Source organism: Rattus rattus, chromosome 4 (genome assembly GCF_011064425.1).
Source record: "Rattus rattus isolate New Zealand chromosome 4, Rrattus_CSIRO_v1, whole genome shotgun sequence".
NCBI lineage: Eukaryota > Metazoa > Chordata > Mammalia > Rodentia > Muridae > Rattus > Rattus rattus.
In genome coordinates this window covers 58,397,666-58,418,664 of record NC_046157.1, presented here as the reverse complement: position 1 = coordinate 58,418,664, position 20,999 = coordinate 58,397,666, and the positions used below count along the sequence as shown (strand labels likewise).

General features: G+C 35.7%; 1 protein-coding gene across 1 annotated transcript in view; it reads right to left on the bottom strand.

Moving 5' to 3' along the window:
• The window catches only part of Ncam2 (neural cell adhesion molecule 2), a 468,347-nt gene that overhangs the window by 199,393 nt on the left and 247,955 nt on the right, over positions 1-20,999 (bottom strand). The window contains exons 4-6 of the mRNA XM_032900505.1: positions 20,005-20,148; positions 16,655-16,792; positions 4,734-4,851 (exon numbers count right to left, since the gene is read on the bottom strand). Coding sequence (XP_032756396.1) covers positions 4,734-4,851; positions 16,655-16,792; positions 20,005-20,148 — 400 coding nt within the window. The remainder of the gene's footprint in view (positions 1-4,733; positions 4,852-16,654; positions 16,793-20,004; positions 20,149-20,999) is intronic.

Here is a 20,999-nt window from a genome sequence, read left to right as displayed (position 1 = left end):
AAATTTAGCTTGATTTTTGAGATAAGAATGACATTTGTCTGAGGTTGAAACCTTAATATTAATTCAAGTAAATAAAATGCATGAATTCAACTTGTACTTTGTCTTATTACTGATTTTTATTCTTTTGCCCTTTATTAATCAGTCAGTATACATTTATGAAACAAAGTTATGAACACATATGACTTACATAAATAAAAATTCTATATGAAAATTCCATTTTTTCACATGAGATAATATAAATTTATGTCATGAGTGTCTAGTCCATATAAGTATTATCAGTAAAAATTGTTGTGATAGTAAGGATAATATTTTTTGTTTATTCACAGCGATAAATAAAAAATTATCATTTCAAAGTTCTTTCCCCAGTGAAATTTATTTTCGTCTGTACTTTTTGTTTATAAAAATATTGACTATTAACCTTCTCTAGTATATTTTAAATCTATACATATTTTATAATATTCTTATATACATTGTAAAAATCTTATATATTCCCTATACTTATATTTTTCCTCATTTTATTTTTCTCATTTTTTCTCTTACTATTTTCAATTGTGAGCCGAATGCTTTGTATGATACACTGAAGTAAAACACTCAGAATGAGATATTAACATTTCTACATGAGTTTAAATTTCAATGTGAAGGATAATTATATAAAATCCTTTCCTATACGGAAGCAGAGCAAGACTTTCATATACCATAGCAACTTTCAAATGAATTCAAAGCATGTCAATAATGCCAGAGGTATAAAATGCATGCCTAAAATGTACATCAATAAAAATGTAACCTGATGGAAAATTTTCATATGGCACTTTCTATGTGGTCATTGAAATTCAGTATAGAAATATCAAGTGGAGACCCCAAAGACAATGCCAAAATGTCAGTCAGAAAAAAAGAGAAATGCCGTCAAGTTCTAGTGGGAGCCATTTATCACTAAACCATCACACGAAATATTATTCTGACCCAAGGTGGATAAATATTTAACCACACAACAATAATACTTCAAAAAACTAACTAGAGCAGTATAAACTGAAATAAAAACAGGCAAATATACATGCAAATTTAAAAGACATTTAAAAATAAGAATTTAGATGTCAGCAACTTATTTGGAAAAACTAGGTTAGGTGACTGAGTATCTACAGATAGCTGCCAGTCTGAAATAGAACTGTGATATACATTCCCATGACTATTTTTCTAAATGCAGAGAATAATTTCTAGCATGTGCTGAAACATGAAATGTTGAATTGAAAATAAGTCACTAAAACATTCACTACATTAGAAATATATAATGAAATTAGCAAACAATATCAGAAATTAAGGCTAATCATATACACAGACATGTAAAGAAGATAACATAACTAAAAATAATCAATACCCAAAATAATATTTAGTGAAAGTTTGAAAAAGATTAAAAGGAGTTTGAAGTAGAGAAAAATTTAAATATAATTTTCTAAAAATCAACCATGAATAATGAAGGTACTGTTTACAGATAAAAGCTTGTTTATAAGAGAGAAAATATACAATGGCAGAACTGCTTCCTAAAATGAAAAGGGAGATGAAACGCAAAGTAAAGAGAAAGAAAAATAAGAAAGTATTCAGTGAAACATAAAAGACAGACTAACAGAAGTTGAAGGTTCATTACGTTTTCTATTTGTGTATACCTATGTCTATAAAGACCAGGCGAAGAAAGAATACAAAAGGAAACCATTCGTGAAGTTTTCAAGACAAGAGTAGGATGATCACTACTTATAGGATGTAACAGGGTAAAAACTGAACCTGTGGTAGGATACCTTTGGCAGCCCCAGCTGAGATATATCTTTGAGAAATTATGCCATGCACCAGATCTGTTGTAAGGGAGGGAGGGTGAGGAGAGAGAGAGAGCAAGAGCAAGAGAGTGAGAGAGTGAGAGAGAACAGAGAACAACACTCTGGAGTTGCTGGGGCCCTTTTCTGTGGCACTCATTTAATGCACCAGAAGGAAGCAGGTGATGACATAAGCTGCAGATAGGTCCCTAAGAGCAGGTCAGTGGGATTGCCTGTATGCTAACAACTATAGTAAGACAGAAATTAAATACATAACAAGGCCAATAATAAGTCATGTTAGGCTTTTGATGAAATTAAAGATCATGAATACATTTTTGTAAATACATGGCATAAAACATGGAGTTTAGACATTATTAGCTATCGCTGTTTCCTTTGTGGAGATTATCACCGTGTTCCAACTTGAAGACTGAATGACCGCTGAGGCCCAAGAGTCCAGTCCACATGGCATTCTTCCTTCCACCTGCGCTATCACAAGCACACACCAACGAACACAGCATTGTTATCCATGTTGTGCAGATAAAATAGCTCCTAGTGTGTGTGTCACCTCTCTATCTCAAGGGACCTCTTTTCTTTTCTAAAGAAGAATAACCCAGCATTTATATGTATGGGGAAAGTTATGGCAGGATATAGTGGACATCAGGTTGATAGAAAGAGAATGCACCTGAGAAACTAGCCCCACTGATACCTTGATCTTGGACAAGAGCAACCCAGAATTATGAGAAATGGCATTTCTGCTGTTTAAACACACCATCTAATATACTGTGCTTTCTTACATCACCTATGGTTACTAACACAGGCGCTTCCACCAGACCACTTGCATGTACTGTCTCTACTCAGCAGGTCGTCTGGATCCTCAAGTGCATCCAGTACACTTCCCGATGCTTACAACAATGTATTTGAATAGGTTTGATATATGTTTTTATACCTACAGATACATAAGATTAAATAAAATCCTTTCAGGAAAAGTAAACTAATCGTTGTAGATGTTTAAGTAATACAAATACTATTCTGCCAATACAATTTTAAAATCAAATACCAAAACATCTGTTTCAACTTAAGTAGTATCCAGTATAAGCAAGAAATGGCATTGGAAGGTATACGGATGAAAGAAAAGTGTGTGCTTGTGTGTGTGTGTGTGTGTGTGTGTGTGTGTGTGTGTGTGTATGCGCGCGCGCATGTGTGTGTGTGTGTGTACTTGTGTGTGCTTGTGCATGTGTGCTTGTGTGTATGTGTGCTTGTTTGTGTGTGCTTGTGCATGTGTGCTTGTGTATACTTCTGTGTATGTATGTGTGTGTGTGCACGCTTGTGTGTGTGTAAAAGTAAACACATTTTGAATTCGACACATTTAGTTCTTATGCTATTTTTATTTCAAATAAATTATTAAAATACTTTTGAGCAAATGCAAATGTCTAATAGTTCTGGGAATGTATAATCATGGGTGTCCTGTTCTAGATTATCCTCTGCTCCTTGGGTTTGATAACAAAAAACCACGTTGGAGACTCAGTAAGATTTCTTATGGCATAATCAATGTCTGAGATACATCATGTTTACCTGGGGTTAGTAACCTGATGTAAGGTTGGCAACCCTAGTAAAATACTATATCATAGAAGTTGTATTGTGTATCAGTTCCAGTCACCATGTTTGTAGATGTGTTATGCTTATTGAATTGTACTACACTCAAAGCACAAACAAGATATCAAATTAAGTTTAAAAGAAAAACAATGAAAGATAGTCGTGCCTATTGTCAACCTTAAAATGAGTTGTGAAGCTTAAATCTTGCTATCTTAATTTGTATATACCGAATATATGTGACTAATAATTTTGTGATTTTTATCTTGCACTTTAGTATTTATAAAGTATAACAATGGCTATCAATGGTGTCAAAACATAATTAAAAAGAGTGTGCCCCACCTAGGGATCCATCCCATCTGCTGATACCAAGGTACCATACTACTGCTGATTCCTAAAAGAGCTTGCTGACAGGAGCCTGGTATGGCTGTTCCCTGAGAGGTTCAACCAGCCCTGACCAATACAGACGCAGATACAGCCAACCATTGAACTGAGCCTGGGGACGCCAAAGAAAGAGCTAGGGGAAGGAGTGAAGGAGGTGAAGTGGATTGCAAGCCCATATGAAAAATAATATCAACTAATTTGACCCCACAGAGCTCCCAGGGACTAAACCACCAATTAAATAGTACACATGGAGGAAGCCATGGCCCCAGATATATGTAGCAGAGAATGGCCTTATCTGACAGTGGGAGGGGAGGCCCTTGGTCCTATGGTGCTTGATGCCCCTGCATAGTGGGATACTAGAGCGGCGAGGCAGGAGTGGGTGAGTGGGTGGAGGAGCACAGTCACAGGGGCCAAGGGGGGAGAGGGAAGATGGGATGGGGGTGTGTGGGTTTAATCAGGAAGGAGGATATCGATTGAAATGTAAACGTATTAAATTATTCACAAAGAGAGAAAATAGATATTTTTCATACAATATATGTTCTGTTCTTGGTTTCCACCCTAAACTCCTCCCAGATCCTCACCTCTTCATCTCTCATCAAAATCCATCTCTTCTTACTCTCTCCACGTAATAAAAAAAGCATTTAAAACTAATAAAAATTTAAAAAGCAAACTGGAAGAAGACAACAACAGCACAAGAAAAAGAGACAAAGGCAAAACTCTCAAATTCATAATCTTATTTTCAGTATATACACATATTCCCTGTGTGTTCCTAAATATGCTCCACTTTATTTGTATTATGTTACTTGAGTGTATGTTTTTAGGAGTGATCATTTGGTGTTGGATAATCTTAGTTTTAAATGAGATAAGACAATCTTTGTTTCTTTCTAAATAATTACAACTTCGAACATTAGTCTATGTGCTTTAATAGCATCACATATAAGACATGGGGCATTCCCTTACCTGAACCAAGAGATGGTAGGATCTGGGGAGCCCGAGGCCTTGCAGGTTAAGGTCATCTCTTCTCCTCTCTCTGCAGTGGCATTGAAGGACTTTTGGGGCATCACGATTGCTGGCGGAACTGAAGGAGAAAGGACACAGCATAAAGAGTTGCAACTCGAATCCTGCATCAACAATAATTTGCCACCGCCTTTTAGTGGTTTGAATCTCCATTGTTCCTTTCTGCTTATGGAGAATTAAGGTCAGTGATATGTTTTCTTATGCTTAATGGGATAATTCACCATGTTATTACTTTAGTATTTCTCAATCTGTTAACCAATGAATTGTATATTTTAGTGAACATATATAACGCATGAAATATGTCTCACACAAAGACACAGAGCACTGACTTAATCCATACTGAAATCTACTTTGAGCATAAATGGATTTCCTATTTGGGTTCTTATTGGTCTATGTAATTCCATAGGCCATCACTCACTGTTTCAAGACAGGGCTTTCAAATTAGGTGTCAAAACATAATGTTCTTTCTGATTAACTACACTTAATTTCTTCAAACAACTATAAAACATTTTATGGAGAGAAACTGCTTCAGCTATAGAGTATGAAAATAGATTTTCATGAACAATTCAATTTTAAAATTAAGCTTCCTCAATTTCCAACTAATTACATTGCAAAACTGAATACGCTGCACATTTTGGTCATGTTGAAATTGTGGCTGAAATGCAGTGTTTGCAATAGACAAGTTACAGACTTCCATAGCAATGCCTCGGTTTCAAAGTAAAGTCTTATCTAGTGCACACCCCATGCCATTAAAGTGTCCATGATGAAATGGTAATTATAAAATAAATATAGTAATAGATTAGACATAAAAAAGACAAAGACATATACACATTTGATTACAACTGCACATCCTTACAGTAGCATTCAGTTAGCTGATTACACGTTAATAATTGTGTACATTACTTCACAGTTTTGACTTTAAGACGTTAGGTGTAGGAAGTATGCTTTTATGTGAATTAGCATAATAATAATTACTGGGATCTACGAAGATGGACTTTTATAGCTATTAACTCTTAACTCTAAGGACATATTCATTAATGTCTAGTTTTCTTTTTCTTGTAACTATAGATATGTTAATATTTTCAGCATATAAATTACTACTTAAATTTTGTGTCTTGTGAGTGAATATTAAATGAGACACATTAGAGTTTTCTTGTCTTTTTAATTTCTGTTTTTTAACATAATTACAACATTCACTCTTCCTTTTCCTCTTTCCAATTCCTCTCATAACTCATAACTCTCTCCACTTTCTTTCCAATCCATGACAACTTTTTTCATTAATTATGACTGCATATATATATATATAATATATATATCTCACAATTGTTTATCTTTACAGCAGTTCAGGTATACATCAATGAGTTATTGTCTCCATTGACAATGTATATGTATATATACATGGAGAAATATATGAATACATATTCATATATATATATATATTATATATTCCTTAATAAAACTTGTTCTGTTCATATGTTACTTATATGCATGTTCTCAGGACATTTTGTCACTGGACAATTGATTAGTTGACATTTTTTTTACTTTTTTTTTCTTGTTTTACACTTCTCTGTGCTTGGTGTCATGACCCGGTCTTAGAATAACACTTAGAATTACTCTTTTCTTCCCCCTTTTTTTTAGTAACCAGTTTTTGTGAGTTCCTCAGTGCAACAGTCCTGCAATGTCAAGACGATATTATTTTGCAGTGATCTTCCTCACTCTGTGACTCTTGAGATTTTCTACTGTGCTCCCATTGTACTCCTAAGCTCTGCTCTTGAGGAAAGTAGGAGACTGGAGATGTCCATTCATGGTTTACCAACCAGCGGTCATTTAGTCCATGAACTTCCACTACCTTGGGGTCTGTATTCACCACCATGCATGGCATAAAAATATCCACTCTGAGGAAGGCTGAGAGTTCCAGCATTTTATAGGCATGGTTGCTTTACCATTTGCTATTTATAAATTCGTTCGAAAGAATGGTTATTTTTATTATAGCAACATACATTTTGTCATAAAACTGAAAACGAACTTTTAAGAGAAATCCTGCTTCTACATTTCTTTACATAGAAACTTTTGGGGTTGGAAGAGAAGTTTTCATTTCTCTCGCTGCTGCTGCTGCTAGCAGACTGAAGCTATTTAATATTTGCTATAATTTTATTTTCAATAAACTCTCCTAGATTGTAGAATATTACTACTTATGTTTTACACAACATTTAATTTGATAAGAGAGATGCCCATTCATGTTACAGTGTAAGCAAACAAAAATGTTGTCTCACTGATAATTTAATACCATATTCAGAAGGCCAATTAGGCTGCATGGATTAATGTGGTACCAGAAAAAATAACAACTCATATCAACGTATTGCCTTTTGATTTTTAAATTGATTTGATTTTTCTCTTCTGCTTTGATACTATAATAAAAATTCATATAACTCAGCTCCAACATTATAGTTTTTTTAAAATTACACTTACTTATTTGTTTATGTAGGTCTGGTCATGCACCCAGGCCCTTGAGTGAATGTGGATGTCAAAAGAAACCCTAAACGAATTTGTTTTCTTTTTCCACTTTGTGTGTCTCAAAGACCAAACTCATGTCTTCAGCCTTGGTGATAAGAAAGGTTTTCCACTGAGCCATGTTGCTGGCTTACTGGTACAGCTTTTGACACTTGTATGGGATTCCGTTTTGCATTTGTGGGGATTGTCCACATAAAATTTTATTTAAAATGTATTTTATTTGGAGCTGAATTTAAACTAATTTTTGTCTTCACTTCAGTCTCACCATTTACTTATTTATACATTTAACATCTTGTCATTTAAAAAAATCGTATAATCTATCCAAATCTTTTAGTAAACACATGTATTATCACATCGTTCTTCGAACAAAGAAATCATGTCTTATCTTCAGTCTTCATATGAAATCACTAGCATAAGACTTGTTCCATTCCATATAACACTGAAAGCATAGACTAGGACAGGACTTGGAAACCATATCTGCAAGGTTTATCCATAGTACTCAAAAAGGGTATAGAAATTCATTTTGAATTTAAATATTATAAGATATCTTCTTTTGATAAGGAACCAAGCACCCTGCTGTTATGATTTACAACTTTGGCATTTCTGTATTGTTAATCACACATAATAACATGTTCTGGAATGTCATGTGAGCACAGTGTAGACTGTGAATTAGATTAATTCATCAAGATAAACACTTATAGTCAGTTTGATACAGTGATTCCATTCCTGTAGTCATATTGCAACTGTACAAAATCATATACAAATTCATTCTCAGTTCATTTAATTTTTCTCTTCTTTCTCCTATAAATTTGAATGGTGTAAGATAAAATTAAATTACATTTCAATTTTCATTAATATTAGCTATAGATATTTGAAATAACATTTCATTTTTCATTGACAGAGATTATCAAGCCAAACTGTTATTTAATAGAAACTGTTTTCAGATCTCAAAGGACATACAGAATTTAACACATTCAACTTATCAAAAAATAGACATAAGCAAGGGAATGTTAAAATTTCATTTAAATTCTACCTCATTGCTTAAAAAGACATGTCCAAGTTCTGAGCAACCACCATCTTCAGCCAATCAGTATTGCATTTCTGTTTTCCTGTCAAAACTATTCCTATGTTATCAAGTTTGGTAAATGAGAACAAACAAGGGATATTTACTATATCTTATTAACTTCTACACTATGGATATAATGAAGTAGTGATAGAACCCACTAGCACTGAATTTTAATATAGGGTTTACTGAGGAAAACTGGTCAGATCTAACGCCATCAAATAATAACAGTGAAATTGGAATAGTTCTATTATGTGATTTTTAAAAAGTATACTGCAATTGGAGCATAATTGTCTTGACATTAGATCACAGACATGTCTGTGGAGTATTTGGTGTATAAATGGATAATTTGAAGGCAGTTGAAAGACTCACTGCCAGAGGTTGTGCATGAAGAATTGATTTACAATTCATTTGGAAAATCTTGTGTTGACGAAGATCCTGAAAGGCTGTCACTTGAGGTTTTGCCTTAATAAAAGCCCTGGAATATGTGATGCACAAGAAAATTCCCCTAGCAAGCCTTGAGATTCTTCCCAGGGAGTTTTCACCTCCTGAATAACCCCACACCTTGTCGTGAAGTCAGTAAGGATTTCACTGAGCTGCTTCCCACAGATGTTGGGTGGCACTGCAGACAAGGCATTTTCTGTGCAAATTGGGCCCCTGAGAGTCTTGCCCTCTTCCTGCCTGTCACACCCCATCCTTTCCTTTCAAATAAAACTTTAAAACATGTATACCCCGTGGAGGGTGAGAAACCATTTAAAGCAGTTAGTCTTTTAAAAAAAGGAAGAAAGAAAAAAATGTGGGGCTGGTAGAATAAGGTGTTGTGAAGAGGAAATTACATAATTAGTATAAGTATGAATAGCTTTCTCGAGAGGAAACACACACAGACTAAAGCCTAGAGGACAAAGGCAAGTCGACATAAAACTAGCCAGCAAACTGATTCCTTGTCGACTTGACATCCGTTCACATCAGTATTAAGCCACAACCTTTTCTTTCTTATTCTTCCCAAAAAGCTTACATTAAGAAGTGCTTGCTGACAGGGGCCAGATATGGATGTCTCCTGAGAGGCTGTGCCCAGAGCTTTCCTGATACAGATGAAGATGCTTGCAGCTAACCATAAGACTGAGCACAGGGACCTCAATGGAGAAGTGAGAGAAAGTACAGAAGGAGCTGAAGGGGTTTACAACCCCATAGGAAGAACAACAATATCAAATAACCAGACCCTGTCAGAGCTCCCAGGGACTAAACCACTATCAATAGAGTACACATGGATGGATTCATGACTCCGGCTGCATATGTATCAGAGGATGGCCTTGGCTGGCATCAATAGGAGGAGAAATCCTTAGTCCTGTGAAGGCTTGTCTCCCCAGTGTAAGGGCATGCCAGGGCGTTGAGGTGGGAGGGTGTGGGTGGGATCAATCTTTATAGAATTAGGGGCAGAGGGGACCAGGAAAGGGAATAACATTTGAAATGTAAGTACATAACCTATTCAATGAAATGTACATCAAAATATAAAATTTTAAAAGTCCCACATCCTCAAAAGTTGACTCTCTTTGAAATCCAAAATCTTATAAAATGCAGTTTTCTCAACAGTGGAATCCCAATAAATCAAAAATAAATTACTTTGTTATTTTAAGAGAGAAGAACCAGTGTACAGAATAAACAATGCCAAAACAAACTCCAAATATCTGGGATTCACTCACAATCTTCTGAGATCCTCCAAAAGACTTGGGTCACTTCCCCATCTCTGCCAACCGCAACTGCTTATTTCCTAGGTTCCGGTTGGCTCCACTCCATGGCTGTTGATGTTCTTTGTTTTCATCCTATGGTTTTTGCATCATCAAAACACTGGAGTCTCCTGCGGTTGGCCTGCATTTTCTCCAATCACCTCTTCTAGGCACTGTTCATGGTGCCATGCCTCCTATTCTATGCTTGGTCACTTCAATCCAGTGCCATCATGTGTCACTAAGACTGAATCTTCGCCAATGGCCTCTCCTGGTTTCTCACAATGTCAGCCTTCAGTTTTTCTTCATGATCTTTTCATTCCTCCACACCAGTTCATGGCTCTTACTATCAAGTTTGGCTGCCAACACTGAACCATACCTGCTGTCCACTCCCAGGAAATATTTCCCAGAAGATTTCACCTCAACAAGGCTAGTCTCTTCAGCTCCATCAGATCAACATTGAGTATTCCTGCCAAGCAAAGGTTTCACTTTGGTAGTTCTGGTCTCTTGTTGATCACAGCCAATTCTTCATCCCCAGGTAACCAGAATACAGATTCAAAAACAGTCAATGGCCTTGGTAGGTTTTAAATATCCTTGTGAAACGTCACCAGCCAGGCCCCAATCTTCATTGTCCTGAACATTCTTATCTTCCAAGCTTCTGCCAAACAGCTCACCAAACACTGAACATTCATGGCTTTTCTTGCGCAAATTTCCAAAGTCTTTCCACAATCCTCCCCAAAAGAATATGGTGAGGTTTTTCACAGCAATATTTCACCCTGCTACTATGGTACTGAATTTAGTTAGTTAGGGTTGCTATTGTTACGATGAAACACCACAACCAAAATAAAATTGTGGCAGAAAGGGTTTAATTGGCTTATAATTGCACTTTGTAGTCTATCACTGAAAGAAGACTAAAGCCGGATGCAGGAACATATGCAGAGTCCATGGAGGGTGCTGCTTACAGAGGGGTGCTGCATATGGAGGGGTGCTGCATTCGGAGGGGTGCTGCATATGGAGGGGTGCTGCATACAGAGGGGTGCTGCATACAGAGGGGTGCTGCATACGGAGGGGTGCTGCATACAGAGGGGTGCTGCATACAGAGGGGTGCTGCATACAGAGGGGTGCTGCATACAGAGGGGTGCTGCTTACAGAGGGGTGCTGCATATGGAGGGGTGCTGCATATGGAGGGGTGCTGCATATGGAGGGGGTGCTGCTTACAGAGGGTGCTGCTTACAGAGGGTGCTGCATATGGAGGGGTGCTGCTTACAGAGGGGTGCTGCATACAGAGGGGTGCTGCATACAGAGGGGTGCTGCTTACAGAGGGGTGCTGCATATGGAGGGGTGCTGCATATGGAGGGGTGCTGCATATGGAGGGGTGCTGCTTACAGAGGGGTGCTGCTTACAGAGGGGTGCTGCATATGGAGGGGTGCTGCTTACAGAGGGGTGCTGCATACGGAGTGGTGCTGCATTCGGAGGGGTGCTGCTTACTAGCTTGCTACTCATGACTTCCTCAGCATGCTTTGTAATAGAACTCAGAATTAACATCTCAGAGATGACCACAGCCATAATATGCTGGGCCATCCTCTAACAATCACTTACTAATCTAGAAAGTGCCTTACACATAGCCCTTGTGGAGGAATCTTCTAAATCGTGGACCCTCCATTCTGGTGAGTCTAGTTAGTCCCAGTTGAAGGAACATAAGCTAGCACAGGTGGATACTTCTGTATCGGCAAGCAGAATCTTAGTACAAGTGTACTCAATGGGGTCTATACATTTTAGATATATGGGAAATGAAAAATGTCTAAAACTGTTGTCTCCTTATGAAAATCACTTATGTGAGATCTTTGAAAGGGGAGGAATTGGTTTATCTGACTTATGCCTCCATATTGATAGCCCCTACAAAAACAAACAAACAAACAAACAAAAAAAAAAAAAAAAATGGAGGTAGGCACTGATGCAGATCCATGCAGGATACTGCATACTGTTTTGCTCTCACTTGCTTTATCAGAGTGATTTCTTCCTGAACCCAGAACTACATGACCAATGCCTTCCTCACCCAAAATTGGCTGCCCCTCCCTCACACGCATATCATTTACCAGTTCAGAAAATGTCCTACAGGCTTATCTACATCCCAATATTTGTTTGTTTGTTTTCTATTGGGTATTTTATTTATTTACATTTCAAATGTATATCTACATAGCCACATCTAACCAAATTTTATTGTGTGAAAAGTCCATAAAACACTGGCTAGATAATAGCTATCTTTCCTTTTGTATTGCCAGACTTCCAGTTTGGGGAATTTAACAGAATTGACATAGAAAATAACAAAATTGGAAATTAGATTGGTCTTAATAAATGTATATTTCTTGTAAATGGCCTAAGTTATATATTGTATTTTAAATATATTTGTGACAAATCTCTCATAAATTACCATCTTATATTTGGGTTATTACTGTTCACTGTCTTCATGGTTGATTTAGTTATAATATTGCTAATTTTATGGTGCTGCATACAGTCTTTTTTTTTGTATTGACACTTAGATTCTATGACATTAAAAAGAAAGAAAGGTTAAAAAGAAAATTGTCATTTCATTTATTGTAAGAGAAGGCAGTATTCCTCATTTTCTTGCCCTAAAGAAATAAGTTGATATAGACATGAATGCAGAGATCATAGCCCAATGATCATTGATGAAAACTGCACTCTACAGCTGGACACTCAATTCACAAATACGCGCAGTCATTTTCATCCATAGCTGATTGCACCATTTGAAAGGAGAGTAACATGAAATTGCCTTAAGGTACTATTTCTTGATAATTTTCTTCCAACCTCAATTGTTGCTATCTCCATTACTCCAACTTTGAATCCAGGGTTAGCAGGTTATTTTTGTGAATTTACAAAAGATTTAGAAAATAAGGAACATCATTTTTATATGAATAACCTTGTACTGACTTTTACATTTTAAATTTATACCCTCATTTTCTTTTATAGCTAAGCATATTTTCTGAGTGGTGAGAGAAAGCCAGGACAGAATTTTTGATTAAGTTATAGGAAATAATATTTGCTTCATTTTCGAGTACAACTATGATTTGTGTATATGTGCAACATAATTATCTAGCTTCAAATCTTAAAGACTTTATAGAAAAATGTGTAAACACATTCAACATGTTGCAATGATGTTCTTCTAAATGATTTTGCAGGGTATCCAAGAGTTAAGCCTGGTATGATCATAAAAGGAGTGCAGTCAATATGTCTGCCCTTCTATGAATGTACACGCACACATTTATGCTAAATTCAGTCTAAGCTAGTTAAATAATGGTATTCTATTTAATGTCTCTTGTAAGTATATAATTGTCAAATTGAGCAGAAATATTTAAATTCACACCTTATTAGACTCTGTTAGCTTCTGCTAAACTGGAAACCAAGAATTTGGTAATAGGTAACTGGAAATGACCCTTTATTGTTGTCAAGTGTTACATATCTTTGTTAATATAATACTTAATTACATCCTTTATTACTCATTTTCTTCTCCATTAGTATGGGCTCCAATTACTTACATCAACTCCCTCCTTCTCTCCTACTGAGAGCTTTCTACCCCTCTGCAGTATCTTTTACTCAGTGGAATAATTATTCCATAGAAGACAGTAAGTTTTTAATGGCATACCCAATCCATCTAAGACTAGCATTATCTCCCTATTTTGAAAATATTGTATTCTAGTCACAGTTACTTTGTTATGCTCATATTCACGGTCAGTTTTTACTTTTATCTTTACGATTCTGCATTTGCCTACAGCCTGATTGTTCTCCCCTATTTCTAATAAATCACATTGTTTTCATTACTAAGTTTCTTCTAAGTAGCAAGGAATCATTTTTTTTCTAGCTACGACATTGGTGGCATATATAATCTAAAATGTATTTTAGGACGATTCATTAAAACTATTTGGGAATCATTACATATTGACTTAATAAACATTGGTTTTGTTTGAAAAACAAAGTGCAAATTCCATTTTTCAGAAATAACCTCTTAAAACTTTAACAAAGACACACCCAGAGAAATTCTTCTGAGAATCTCAAGATCAAGAATTCGACACCAATTAACAGAAGAATCCATAAGATTGGATAAAACGTATTTCCTGGGTAAGTCAAAGAACATGTAAGAGAAAAATCAAAGCTATCTGGGGGCGTTCATCAATGAATCTCCTTGACATGGTCCAAATGCACCACCCAGATGCAGAAGCAATCAATACTGGAATTTGTAAACAGTTACATTGCAGAAAAGAGGTTCTGGTTACTTTAAAGCATAAGACAATGTGAGTTTAAATTGAAATCATGTTAGCATTGTTCATGCAGAGAATATCAGAGTTTTTTTTTTTTTTTTTTTTTTTTTGTTTTTTTTTTCGGGGCTTGGGACCGAACCCAGGGCCTTTCCCTTCCTAGGCAAGCGCTTTACCACTGAGCCAAATCCCCAACCCCTATATCAGAGTTTTTAATCTGAGTCTATATAAAGAAGAGATATGGAACCGAAGTTCATGTGATCAATCAGACAGAGATGAAAAACACTGTCATCTGCATGAAAGTTTTCATGGCCAGAAATAATATTTTCCTGTACTTACTTTCTTGTAGACTCTTAAATAAATAAGAATTTGAAGTCAGAACTTAATATTCTCCTTTAGTGAGATATTCATGTGATAAATTTGAAGTTTTAAATTAATGCTATTGAGATGAATACACATATACCTATAATTCTTCCAACAGAATGGATATTTTATAGCATCAAAACAGATTTTAGAGTCAGAAAAAACTAAAGTGCACAATAATATAGCAAGTATAATTATATGAATAATAAGAGATTAGCACATTAGTCACAACATATTACATATAATTTTTTAATAATGTAATTAACTCTAATGTTTTAGTTAATAATATATGTATATACACATATGTTGGTATGCAGTAACATTTAATAACCCCGCTTTGATGCATATAAACTGGCAAAATTAAATAACTCAATATGTATTAACTTTTGGTATTATGTCTGTGCTCAAAGAGCAAAATGAATTACAAAGACTTAATGTCTTTGCAAGTTTCCTTAAATCCTCAAGAAAAGAAACGAGAAGAACAAGTGGATCAATAAATAAAAAATTAATCACCAATCACCCATATGTTCATATGTTTTATACATTATATATAAATTAATTCTCATTCACATACAGCAAAATTATTTTAGATAGCCACTTTATATAAAAAAGAATATTTTTTCTGTGTATAATAAAGCATTATATATGCAAATTGAAATATTAATCATTAAATCTTTTTTGTTGTATTAAAGTCATTTATCTCAATTGAATGTCAAATAGTATTTAAACTCTTGTTATCAATAAGTCTTGTATTATGTTTTTGTTTTTGTTGTTTTCTTATTTACTGACATAAATATTTGGATGGAGTCTTTTCACAACAAATTTCCTGTATTAATAATAAGCTTTCTTATTTCAATTCCTTTTCATGAATCGTATACAGAACTTTGAACGGTTGTTAACATTGAAATCTTTGGTGGAGAGAGAAGTAGAACCACGTTATGACTGTAGATTGCTCAGTGGAAGGAGAAAACCTTTAAAAGCACATTTTAAGCATGAAAAATTGATGGTAGGATTTAAAGTGTAATTGAGAATATTAAGGAAATAGCATGGATACCTCTTAGACAATAACTATAACAAATGAAAGCAAAAATAATCAGATACAAATTCTATGTCATCAGGCAGTTTGTACAGTACGAGAGACCGTTTGAGTGAAATAACTGTTGTTTTCATAAACTTTGTTACTTCTGGCGATCGATAAATAAAGTGTAAAAAGATTAATACAATTATGAAACTTTCAAAATGCAAGTAATAAAAAAAGTGATACATTGTAGAACTCTAAGTAGCAATCTAATTGGAGATACCATTAGGCAAAATCATCACTTTGCATTCATTCAGTGACATAACTGACGAACGGAATTAACGTTCTGAAGAGTGAGGGTCTCTAAGAATGTGTCTGCAAGTTTTCAAGCCATGCAGCAAATAACATTTCAAAAAGTTGGTGCACTCTCATGATCATAGACGGATGGCATTTAGTACAAAATATTCTTTTTTTTTCCTTTTCTATTTTTTTTTTATTTTTTTTTTCCTTTTTTTATTTTTTTTTTTTATTAACTTGAGTATTTCTTATATACATTTCGAGTGTTATTCCCTTTCCCGGTTTCCAGGCAAACATCCCCCCTCCCCTTCCTTATGGGTGTTCCTCCCCACCCTCCCCCATTGCCGCCTCCCCCAACAGTCTAGTTCACTGGGGGTTCAGTATTAGCAGGACCCAGGGCTTCCCCTTCCACTGGTGCTCTTACTAGGATATTCATTGCTACCTATGAGGTCAGAGTCCAGGGTCAGTCCATGTATAGTCTTTGGGTAGTGGCTTAGTGGTGGAAGCTCTGGTTGCTTGGCATTGTAGTACAAAATATTCTTTGTTGACTTCATAGTTTCCCTTTTGATAAACTTTTCTAAAATAAACAATAGATTGTACACCAGTAATTTCTGGCTTACCGTTTACAATAACAATAATGTCCCGGAAGTCAATCTCTCCCCTGGCCTCCACTCTTCCTTCACATCTGTATATACCTTCATCACTTTTATTGATGTTGAGGATCTGCAAATTATTGTTTGCAAGCACAGCAAACCGATCTGAAAAACAAGCGAAGGAAAGAAAAGGACGTCAGTAATTGAGGCTGAGTCCACAGCTCTGTGAATATCTAAGAATTAAAATACAGCGCTTTCCTGACGCTATCCAACCTTCCATCCGCCAAAAAAATTCAAATTTGAAAGTAAAATGCAATTTCATGGCTTCAAGTTTTTCACTCTACCTCCGCCTTATTATATCCCCCCTTAAAATACATTCAAGACTTTATATCCACATAAAATGGTTAGACTATTATTTTCTCCTTGGTGCTCTGAATGCAAAAATGATGCACAAAAGCACGATGCAAGGAGTTTAGATGTTGCTGACCTGACAAATTTGAAATGCAGCCACTTGGCTATGGAAAATTGTTAGAAAATTTATTGAACATCCTTCCTCAAGAATAATTAAACTGCCAATTTTTTCATAACCTGAGAAGGCAGCCAAATGAGCCACTAATGTTCAAGACACATAAAGGTATAAAAATGGTTATGCCTTCAATTTATTTAAGTAATCCTTTCTGCAAATTACAAATCAATCTTTAGGAATAATTAGAAAGGAGCATTAATTTTTATTTCGAGGTTCAATGTTGTCTATTTATGTGCACAAAGGTAGGCTGAAAGACAGAAATCATTTCATTCTAATTGACTGGTAAAAGTGATATCGCTGGGTTTTGAAATGATTTTATTTTATATGTATAGATGTTTTATCTGCCTCCATGTATGAGTACCAGGGGCATTCCTGTTTGGTCCTCTGAAAATGGGTTGATGGATAGTTTTGTGTCAGCATGTAGGTGCTAGGAATTGAACCCAAGTTTTCTGCAAGAGAAACAAGTACATTTAATCTCTGCAGTGGGACTAAAAGTGTTATGGAGTCAAGTTTATAGTTAGCTGAGATATATAAGCAACATTTCTAACAGCATGATCAAAGACACTTTTTAGTGCCAAAGGGTTTTTCTTCCATTTTTAATTATGTAAATAATGATCTCATGCCCCTGTTTCTACCTTATTAATATATATATATAATCTTTGTTTCTACTGTTAATGACATACACACACACACACACACACATATATATATATATATATATATATATATAGTCTTTGCCTTAGAATTTCATCTTGCAAAGTAAATATATGATGTCTCATTCATTATCGATCCATATTTAGCATTGACTGCCAAGTGCTATATATGACAAAAAATGTCAACTTAAGACTACTGTGCTATTTAGAATATTTTATTTACTAAAGTAGATGTACTCTTTATTACCTTTGAAGGTATGCTTCAAATAGAATTTTTACTATTAAAGAGTACCAAGTTCCTACAACATTTTTTGTCTAGATGCTACTTTTTCCTCTGGTCCACGTTTGATTTTTTTCTACCTTCTGGTGTGTTGTTCATCAGCTACAGAAACTGCTTGAAATGGATATATCGATCCATTGTCAATTGATAGGCAATTTCATTGAACAGCCCAGGACCTAGAAAAGCACTCAAGCACTTCAAGACCAAGGGCAGAAATAGTACCCAAAGGGAATTCCAGATTCACATCTTCCAGTGTGGGATTCTGGGAAACAGTGCCAGCCACACCACAGTAGTGTCAACTCTGCACTTCTCACAGTCTGGGTTCTAAAGCTTCTTTTGAAGTCACATTTTAAAAGCATTGCTCCTTTTAAATGTGGTTAAGGTTCAAAAACACGTATGCAAATGTGTACTCCAATACTGGATAATAAGAGAGTGTACACAATGCCAGTAATTTTTTTAAAGAAACTTCTGGTCCTTTCAGATTGAGAGGAGCAATGCTGAAAATGCTTCACATTAACTCCTCATATAATTTGCTAAAGTTTTGAGGATGTTTACATGCCAATACAAATGTGATTAAATCTTATATTTTATGGAATTAGAATATTGAAATGAGAGTTTAGCCTTATCTGGCCAATAATGAGCTTATGCTTGGAAAATTATCTTAAAATAAACAAATGACCATGAACCATAATTACTGCTCATTACCTCTATATACTTAAAACTGGACATTCTACTTTTTATCCTTTATGCTGTGGAAATCCCATCTCTTCAAACCACATAATAGAATCATATAACATGGAAAACACTTTTAAAAGATTCAATTATTTTGTTCCTGTATGTAATGCAGATGCATTGAAAAATGTACCAAATTGAAAATGTCCCTGTGCAAAATAGTAAGGCAGCATAATGTAAGCAAATTATGCTTTCAATTTCAAACATCATATTCTGAATTCTGTACCTCAGTCTGAATCAAAATCCCGATGGCATCTTAAACAAATATTCTCTTCCGTATACTATTTAAACTTATCTTTCCTTAATATTTTGAACGTACTGATATCTTTGAGAGAGCATCCATAGATTATGCGGCAGATTTCATGCTGAAGTTTTATTTTATTTGTATGTAATGTTCTCATGGTATCACATTGGAATTTTAACAACTAGAATCTGTATGTTCCAATGTCCACTACTGTACTTGCTTTGCACTTTTTAACCATGTCTTAATTTCCTGAAGGCCAGTGCACATTCCTCTATGGTAATGTTTACACTGTAGTTTTGCCTTTCTATATTAGATCACTTACAGACGCTGCTGCCAAGTCTGCCACAGACGACGTACAACTTTAGAAAATGGCTGCCTTGGCTTGCGTGTGTGTCCGCATCCTTCCCTCTTTTTGCTTTCTCTTTTTTGTTTGTTTTTAATTTGTTTTTGTTTACATGTAGCCACGTTTCTCAGGTCAGCTTTGTAAGTATTTGAAGCTAAGGTGACCTTCAAGCCCTGATTATTCTGCATCTATCGTCCAGGTGTTAAGATTACAGGCACGTGTCCTTAAGGCAAGCCTTATGACTCTCTCCTGCTATGTTATTAAAACCAATAAGGAACCAGAATTTGACCCAAAGACCAGATTGCAGCAAAACCTGTTCCTAAATCTTAGGATTCAGTAATGGTTGAACATTAAAGTGAAATGTGTATCATCTTGTGTTGTTGTCTGCATATTTGTTTCTTAGAATCAGATTCCCGATATGTCCCCAGACTGTCTTAAAAATCGCAACCTTCCTGGGTCATCTTTCTGAGTGCTGGGCACACTGGCATGTACCATGACGGACACTTTTTTTTCTTTTACTACAGTACAGGACCTCCATAGTTGTAGAAACTAGAAGTATTTTTAGAACATATAACTTAGAGAGTTACCAAAATACTAACTGTCGGGGATGGTGGTGACTTCCTCATTGTGATACAGCCAGCTGACCGCAGGGGCGGGGGAACTGCTCACTCTGCAAACCACTTCCGCATCCTCCCCTTGCTTGAACTCTTGAGGGGACAGCACTTCTCTGAAGGTGAGTTTTTCTGTATCAAGAAAATAAAACCACTGGTAAAAGATTCGCGGCTTACTGAACTCGACACACTGTCATCTACGGTTATTAGTATAATGAGCATCTAGATATATAAGAACTTTATAAAGAGTGATTTGGGGTCCTTGCCAATGTTCACCAAGCACAAAGTTTTGCCTGTATTCTCTTAAGCATTCTTTTTTTAAATAGCATAAATAAAATGTGTTTATTTAATACACTATCTTGAAATCTGAAATCTCAACCTTGAGCTACCCCAATAGTTTGTTTTTGGGCACCCAAGTAGGGAGAAGAGTTCCTACTTGGCTTAGCATCAAAACAGGAAGCCAAGAGTCTAGAAATTCCATAATTCCGTCTGAAAACATAGCCCTGAGTCTAAGCCTTCAACCCCATATACACTTCAAACTGAAGTTTTCCATCATGATCACCTGGAGAACAACTGGCATCTGAACCATAGCAAGAGCATTGAGTGACAAAAATATTCTAATTTTAGCACAGTGAAGATGGTAGCTGAAAAGAAAAGTGGCTCCCAAATTTGCCTTTGCTCTTATATCCTGGCTTATGGTATGTGGTCACAAATAAAGTCATGTATGTACGTGCGGCACAAGAATGGAAGTGAAATCATGGAGCAGAACAGAGGGGCTAGAGCATGAGGGGATGGAAAGTGAATGGTTTGAGAGTATGAGTGTGGTGGAAAAGTGTCTGGCACACTTGTGTCCTTGTGTCTAAGGGGCATTGCATAACAGTGTCATGCATAGTACACATACACAATGAAAACTAAGACATTCTTGATTGTGACATTTGCTATCCTGAAATTTAACTTCCCACTTCAACTCTGAATTCTCTAAA